Here is a 9630-nt window from a genome sequence, read left to right as displayed (position 1 = left end):
GGGTGGGTGAGTGGGTGGGTGGGTGGGTGGGTGGGTGGTGGGTGGTGGGTGGGTGAGTGGGTGGGTTGGTGTGAGTGGGTGGGTGGGTGAGTGGGTGGGTGGGTGGTGTGGGTGGTGGTGGGTGGGTGAGTGGTGGTGTGGGTGGTGGTGAGTGGGTGGGTGGTGAGTGGTGGGTGGTGAGTGGTGTGAGTGGGTGGGTGAGTGGTGGGTGAGTGGGTGGGTGAGTGAGTGAGTGAGTGGGTGGGTGGGAGTGAGTGAGTGGGTGGTGTGAGTGAGTGGGTTGAGTGAGTGTGGTGGGTGGGTGTGAGTGAGTGAGTGTGGTGGGTGAGTGAGTGAGTGGTGAGTGGGTGAGTGAGTGGGGGTGGGTGAGTGGAGTGAGTGAGTGAGTGATAAGTGAGTGAGCTCCTCACCTCCAACGCAGCCACCTCCCAGAACCAGCGTCAACCCTCCCCCACCCCCCCAACGCTCACCCCCTCCTCACCACCACCCTCACCCCCCCTCACCCCCCTCACCACCACCACAACCCCCCTCCACCCCCCCTCCACCCCCCCTCCACCCCCCCCACCCCCCTCCACCCCCCTCCACCCCCCTCCACCCCCCCTCCACCCCCCTCCACCCCCCTCCACCCCCCTCCACCCCCCTCCACCCCCCTCCACCCCCCTCCACCCCCCTCCACCCCCCCTCACCACCACCACCCCCCTCACCCCCCTCACCACCACCACCCTCCCCACCACCACCACCACCACCCTCACCACCACCACCCTCCCCACCACCACCACCCCCCTCACCCCCCTCACCACACTCACCCACCCCCACCCTCACCCTCACCCCCCTCACCCCCCTCCCCACCACCACCCCTCACCACCACCACCACCACCCTCACCACCACTACCACCACCACCACCACCCTCACCAACCACCCCCCCCACCCCCCCTCACCCCCCCTCAACCCCCCTCAACCCCCCTCACCACCCTCACCACCCTCACCTGCTCCAGCTGCTCCTCCAGCTCCACCCGGCGGCGCTCCAGTCGCTCCGTCTCCTCGTGGAGGCGCCCGTGGCTGAGCTGGGCTAGCGCCAGCGTCTCGTCAACGCCGCGCTTCTCCGAGCCGAGCGCCAGCTGATCGCGCTCCAGCCGCTGGAGGTCGGCGCGAGCCGCGGCTCCACGCTGCTCCGCATCGCGACGCTCGGCCGAGAGCAGACGCTTGGCTTCCTCAGCCTGGGACGGGGTGAGTCAGATGTTCACTAATTCACTCACCCACTCACCCACCCACCCACTCACCCACCCACCCACCCACCCACTCACCCACCCACCCACCCACCCACTCACCCACTCACCCACCCACCCACCCACCCACTCACTCACTCACACCACGCTGCTCCGCATCGCGACACTCGGCCGAGAGCAGACGCTTGGCTTCCTCAGCCTGGGACGGGGTGAGTCAGATGTTCACTCATTCACTCACCCACTCACCCACCCACCCACTCACCCACCCACCCACTCACCCACCCACCCACCCACCCACTCACCCACCCACCCACCCACCCACTCACCCACCCACCCACCCACTCACCCACCCACCCACCCACCCACCCACTCACCCACCCACTCACTCACCCACCCACTCACCCACCCACTCACTCACACCACGCTGCTCCGCATCGCGACGCTCGGCCGAGAGCAGACGCTTGGCTTCCTCAGCCTGGGACGGGGTGAGTCAGATGTTCACTCATTCACTCACTCACTCACCCACCCACCCACTCACCCACCCACCCACCCACCCACCCACTCACCCACCCACCCACCCACTCACTCACTCACACCACGCTGCTCCGCATCGCGACGCTCGGCCGAGAGCAGACGCTTGGCTTCCTCAGCCTGGGACGGGGTGAGTCAGATGTTCACTCATTCACTCACTCACTCACCCACCCACCCACTCACCCACCCACCCACCCACCCACTCACCCACCCACCCACCCACTCACCCACCCACCCACCCACCCACCCACTCACCCACTCACCCACCCACCCACCCACTCACCCACCCACCCACTCACTCACTCACCCACCCACCCACCCACCCACTCACTCCCCCACCCACTCACCCACTCACCAACTCACCCACCCACCCACCCATCCACTCACCCACCCCACCCACTCACCCACCCACCCACTCACCCACCCACCCACCCACCCACCCACCCACTCACCCACCCACCCACCCACTCACCCACCCACTCACCCACCCACCCACCCACTCACTCACCCACCCACCCACCCACCCACTCACTCCCCCACCCACTCACCCACCCACCCACCCACTCACCCACCCACCCACCCACCCACCCACCCACTCACCCACCCACCCACCCACCCACCCACCCACTCACTCACTCACCCACCCACCCACCCACCCACCCACTCACCCACCCACCCACCCATCCACCCACCCACTCACTCACCCACCCACCCACCCACCCACTCACCCACCCACCCACCCACCCACTCACCCACCCACCCACCCACCCACCCACCCACCCACTCACTCACCCACCCACCCACCCACTCACCCACCCACCCACCCACCCACTCACCCACCCACCCACCCACCCACTCACCCACCCACTCACCAACTCACCCACCCACTCACCCACCCACCCACCCACCCACCCACCCACCCACTCACCCACCCACCCACCCACCCACTCACCCACCCACCCACCCACTCACCCACCCACCCACCCACCCACTCACCCACCCACCCACTCACCCACCCACCCACTCACTCACCCACCCACCCACCCACTCACTCACCCACCCACCCACCCACCCACTCACCCACCCACCCACCCACTCACTCACCCACCCACCCACCCACCCACTCACCCACTCACCCACCCACCCACTCACCCACCCACCCACCCACCCACTCACCAACTCACCCACCCACTCACCCACTCACCCACCCACCCACCCACTCACCCACCCACCCACCCACCCACCCACCCACTCACCCACCCACTCACCCACTCACCCACCCACCCACACTCACCTGCATCAGTGCGTGGCTGAGCTGCACCTTGTCTTGAGCGAGCCCTTCGTTGAGAGCTCCCAGCTTGGCGAGCGAGTGTCTGAGTGACGCCTCTTCGCTGCGGCCGCGTCCCAGAGCCAACTCCAGCTCGGAGGCACGGAGCTCGGCCTGCCGGGGGGGGGGGAGAGACACCGTCAGAGGCATCGGTGTCATTAACATCGTCATTAACATCGTCATTAACATCGTCATCGTCATCATCGTCATTGTCATTAACATCGTCATCGTCATCATCGTCATTGTCATTAACACCATCATCACCATCACCACCATCACCACCATCACCACCACCACCACCATCATCACCATCACCACCACCATCATCACCACCATCGTCACCATCATCGTCACCATCATCGTCACCATCAACACCACCATCATCACCACCATCATCACCATCATCATCACCACCATCATCACCACCACCACCACCACCATCATCACCACCATCATCACCATCATCATCACCACCATCATCACCACCACCACCACCATCATCACCACCATCGTCACCATCATCGTCACCATCAACACCACCATCATCACCACCATCATCACCACCATCATCACCACCATCATCACCACCACCATCATCATCACCACCACCATCACCATCATCACCACCACCACCACCATCACCACCACCATCACCACCACCATCACCACCACCATCACCACCATCACCACCATCACCTTGGCCAGTGCGTCTATGAGTTGGTTGCGTTCTGCCCCCAACAGCTCGTCATTAACATCATCGTCGTCATCATCGTTATCATCATCATCATCACCACCACCATCACCACCATCACCACCACCATCACCACCATCACCTTGGCCAGTGCGTCTGTGAGTTGGTTGCGTTCTGCCCCCAGCAGCTCCGTCTGCAGCTCGCAGCGCCGGAGAGACTCGCTGAGGGTGGAGATCTCCTTCCTCAGCGACGAGTTCTTCTCCTCCAACTGCTCCACCACCTTGTGACTGAGGTGGTCACAGGGGAAGTGGGTCACCCACACGCTCACCCACTCACCCACACGCTCACTCACCTACTCACGCACACGCTCACCCACTCACTCACCTACTCACCTACACGCTCACCTATTCACTCACTCACTCACACACCCACTCACACACTCACCCACACACCCACCTACACACTCACCTACACACCCACACACCCACCTACACACTCACCCACCCACCTACACACCCACCTACACACTCACTCACCCACCTACACGCTCACTCACCCACCTACACACTCACACACCCACTCACACACTCACCCACACACCTACACACCCACACACCCACCTACACACTCACTCACTCACCCACACACTCACCTACACACTCACCTACACACTCACCCACACACCTACAAACCCACACACCCACCTACACGCTCACTCACTCACCCACACACTCACCTACACACTCACCTACACACTCACCCACACACCTACACACCCACACACCCACCTACACGCTCACTCACTCACCCACACACTCACCTACACACTCACCTACACACTCACCCACACACCTACACACCCACACACCCACCTACACGCTCACTCACTCACCCACACACTCACCTACACGCTCACCCACACACCCACCTACACGCTCACTCACTCACCCACACACTCACCTACACACTCACCTACACACTCACCCACACACCTACACACCCACACACCCACCTACACGCTCACTCACTCACCCACACACTCACCTACACACTCACCTACACACTCACCCACACACCTACACACCCACACACCCACCTACACGCTCACTCACTCACCCACACACTCACCTACACACTCACCTACACACTCACCCACACACCTACACACCCACACACCCACCTACACGCTCACTCACTCACCCACACACTCACCTACACACTCACCTACACACTCACCCACACACCCACCTACACGCTCACTCACTCACCCACACACTCACCTACACACTCACCTACACACTCACCCACACACCTACACACCCACACACCCACCTACACGCTCACTCACTCACCCACACACTCACCTACACACTCACCTACACACTCACCCACACACCTACACACCCACACACCCACCTACACGCTCACTCACTCACCCACACACTCACCTACACACTCACCTACACACTCACCCACACACCTACAAACCCACACACCCACCTACACGCTCACTCACTCACCCACACACTCACCTACACACTCACCTACACACTCACCCACACACCTACACACCCACACACCCACCTACACGCTCACTCACTCACCCACACACTCACCTACACACTCACCTACACACTCACCCACACACCTACACACCCACACACCCACCTACACGCTCACTCACTCACCCACACACTCACCTACACACTCACCTACACACTCACCCACACACCTACACACTCACACACCCACCTACACACTCACTCACTCACCCACACACTCACCCACACACCTACACACTCACACACCCACCTACACACTCACACACTCACCTACACACTCACCCACACACCTACACACTCACACACCCACCTACACACTCACTCACTCACTCACCCACACACTCACACACCCACCTACACACTCACACACCCACCTACTCACCCACTCACTCACCTACACGCTCACCCACTCACACACTCACTCACTCACCCACCTACACACTCACTCACCCACTCACTCACTCACTCACTCACCCACCTACACACTCACTCACTCACCCACACACTCACTCACTCACCCACACACTCACACACCCACCTACACACTCACTCACTCACTCACCCACACACTCACACACCCACCTACACACTCACACACCCACCTACACACTCACTCACTCACCCACACACTCACCTACTCACTCACCCACCTACTCACCTACTCACACTCACCCACACGATCACCGATTCGCTCACCCACTCACCTACACACTCACTCACTCACACACACACCCACACACTCACTCACTCACCTACTCACTCACCCACCTACTCACTCACACACTCACCCACGAACTCACCTACACACCTACACACCCACCTACACCCTCACTCACAAACTCACTCACTCACCTACTCACTCACTCACCCACCTACTCACTCACACACTCACCCACACACTCACCTACACACCTACATACCCACCTACACACTCACTCACTCACCTACTCACTCACTCAGCCACCCACCCACCAACTCACTCACTCACTCACCCACTCACTCACCCACTCACCCACCCACTCACCCACCCACTCACTCACCCACTCACCCACCCACCCACCCACCCACTCACCCACTCACCCACCCACCCACCCACCCACTCACCCACTCACCCACTCACCCACCCACTCACCCACCCACCCACCCACCCACCCACTCACCCACCCACCCACCCACTCACTCACCCACTCACTCACCCACTCACTCACTCACCCACTCACTCACTCACTCACCCACCCACCCACCCACCCACCCACCCACCCACTCACTCACTCACTCACCCACTCACCCACTCACTCACCCACCCACTCACTCACTCACTCACTCACCCACTCACTCACCCATCCACTCACCCACCCACCCACTCACCCACCCACCCACTCACCCACCCACCCACTCACCCACCCACCCACCCACCCACCCACTCACCCACCCACCCACCCACTCACCCACTCACCCACTCACCCACCCACCCACCCACTCACCCACCCACCCACCCACTCACCCACCCACTCACCCACCCACCCACTCACCCACCCACCCACCCACCCACTCACCCACCCACCCACTCACCCACCCACTCACCCACCCACCCACCCACTCACCCACCCACCCACTCACCCACTCACCCACCCACTCACCCACCCACCCACCCACCCACCCACTCACCCACACACCCACTCACCCACCCACCCACCCACTCACTCACTCACTCACCCACCCACCCACCCACCCACCCACTCACCCACCCACCCACTCACCCACCCACTCACCCACCCACCCACCCACTCACCCACCCACCCACTCACCCACCCACCCACCCACCCACCCACCCACCCACCCACCCACCCACTCACCCACCCACTCACCCACCCACCCACTCACCCACCCACCCACTCACCCACCCACCCACCCACCCACTCACCCACCCACCCACTCACCCACCCACCCACCCACTCACCCACCCACTCACCCACCCACTCACCCACCCAACCACCCACCCACCCACACACTCACCCACCCACCCACTCACCCACCCACTCACCCACCCACTCACCCACCCAACCACCCACCCACCCACTCACTCACCCACCCACTCACCCACCCACTCACCCACCCACTCACCCACCCACTCACCCACACACCCACTCACCCACACACCCACTCACCCACTCACCCACCCACCCACCCACCCACTCACCCACCCACTCACCCACACACCCACCCACCCACTCACCCACCCACCCACCCACCCACTCACCCACCCACCCACTCACCCACTCACCCACACACCCACTCACCCACCCACTCACCCACTCACCCACACACCCACTCACCCACTCACCCACTCACCCACTCACCCACCCACCCACTCACTCACCCACTCACCCACCCACCCACTCACCCACCCACCCACCCACCCACTCACCCACCCACCCACCCACCCACCCACTTACCCACCCACTCACCCACCCACTCACTCACCCACTCACTCACCCACCCACCCACCCACTCACTCACCCACCCACCCACCCAACCACCCACTCACCCACCCACTCACCCACTCACCCACCCACCCACCCACTCACTCACCCACTCACCCACTCACCCACTCACCCACCCACCCACTCACCCCCTCTCCAGCTCCTTGGCTGCCCTGTCCCGGTCTCCCTCCACGGCGACTTTCTCCTGATGGGCCTCCTGCCTCCGCTGCTGTTCGTGCTGGGCTGTCGCTAGCGCCGCGTCGCGCTCAGAGACCAGCTGCTCCAGCTGCAGCGATAGCGCCTGCAGCCGCTGGGCCAGCGAAGACTTCTCACTGAGGCACGGGGAGAGGGGGTGGGTGGGTGGGTGAGTGAGTGGGTGGGTGGGTGGGTGAGAGAGTGAGTGGGTGGGTGAGTGGGTAGGTGAGTGGGTGGGTGGGTGAGGGGGTGGGTGAGAGGGTGGGTGGGTGGGTGAGTGGTTGAGTGGGTGGGTGAGTGGGTGGGTGGGTGGGTGGGTGGGTGGGTGGGTGAGTGGGTGGGTGGGTGGGTGGGTGGGTGGGTGGGTGGGTGGGTGGGTGAGTGAGTGAGTGAGTGGGTGGGTGAGTGAGTGGGTGGGTGGGTGAGGGGGTGGGTGAGTGGGTGGGTGAGTGGGTGGGTGAGTGGGTGAGTGGGTGGGTGAGTGGGTGGGTGGGTGAGTGAGTGAGTGAGTGAGTGGGTGAGTGAGTGAGTGGGTGGGTGAGTGAGTGGGTGGGTGGGTGAGGGGGTGGGTGGTTGAGTGGGTGGGTGGGTGAGTGGTTGAGTGGGTGGGTGAGTGGGTGGGTGAGTGGGTGAGTGGGTGGGTGAGTGGGTGGGTGGGTGGGTGAGTGGTTGAGTGGGTGGGTGAGTGGGTGGGTGAGTGGGTGAGTGGGTGGGTGAGTGGGTGTGTGGGTGAGTGTGTGGGGGGAGAGAGACCCACAGAGACACACAGAGACACACATATACCCACAGAGACTCACAGAGACACACAAAGACTCACAGAGACACACAAAGACTCACAGAGACTCACAGAGACTCACAGAGACCCACAGAGACCCACAAAGACTCACAGAGACTCACAGAAACCCACAGAAACCCACAGACACCCACAAACACCCACAGACACCCACAGACACCCACAGACACCCACAAACACCCACAGACACCCACAGACACCCACAGAGACCCACAGACACCCACAGACACCCACAGACCCCCATAGACACCCACAGACACCCACAGACACCCACAGAGACCCACAGACACCCACAGACCCCCACAGAGACCCACAGAGACCCTCAGACACCCACAGACCCCAACAGACACCCACAGACACCCACATAGACCCACAGACACCCCACAGACACACACAGAGACCCACAAAGACCCACAGACACCCACAAACACCCACAGACACCCACAGACACCCACAGACACCCACAGAAACCCACAGACACCCACAGAGACACCCACAGAAACCCACAGACACCCACAGAGACACCCACAGAAACCCACAGACACCCACAGAGACTCACCGAGACTCAGAAACCCACAGACACCCACAGAGACCCACAGACACACACAGACACCCACAGACACCCTTTAGACACCCAAAGACACCCACAGACACTCACAGACACACACAGACACCCACAGACACCCACAGAGACCAACAAAGACCCACAGACACCCACAGACCCCCACAGAGACACCCACAGACACCCTTTAGACACCCTTTAGACACCCACAGACACCCACAGAAACCCACAGACACACACAGACACCCACAGACACCCA

At 62.2% G+C, this 9630-nt stretch overlaps 1 protein-coding gene across 1 annotated transcript in view; it reads right to left on the bottom strand.

Annotated features, from left to right (window-relative positions):
- Nucleotides 1-987: 987 nt before the first annotated feature.
- Nucleotides 988-9630, bottom strand: part of LOC144955404 (ciliary rootlet coiled-coil protein 2-like) — a gene marked incomplete at its 3' end in the record, with an annotated part of 15753 nt that continues 7110 nt past the window's right edge. The window contains exons 6-10 of the mRNA XM_078885633.1: nt 7971-8153; nt 3919-4063; nt 3053-3199; nt 1822-1878; nt 988-1218 (exon numbers count right to left, since the gene is read on the bottom strand). Coding sequence (XP_078741759.1) covers nt 988-1218; nt 1822-1878; nt 3053-3199; nt 3919-4063; nt 7971-8153 — 763 coding nt within the window. The remainder of the gene's footprint in view (nt 1219-1821; nt 1879-3052; nt 3200-3918; nt 4064-7970; nt 8154-9630) is intronic.

Source organism: Lampetra fluviatilis, unplaced genomic scaffold (genome assembly GCF_964198595.1).
Source record: "Lampetra fluviatilis unplaced genomic scaffold, kcLamFluv1.1 SCAFFOLD_774, whole genome shotgun sequence".
Lineage (NCBI taxonomy): Eukaryota > Metazoa > Chordata > Hyperoartia > Petromyzontiformes > Petromyzontidae > Lampetra > Lampetra fluviatilis.
The sequence above is the reverse complement of the archived record's forward strand: the minus strand, read 5'-3'. Positions and strand labels throughout refer to the sequence as shown.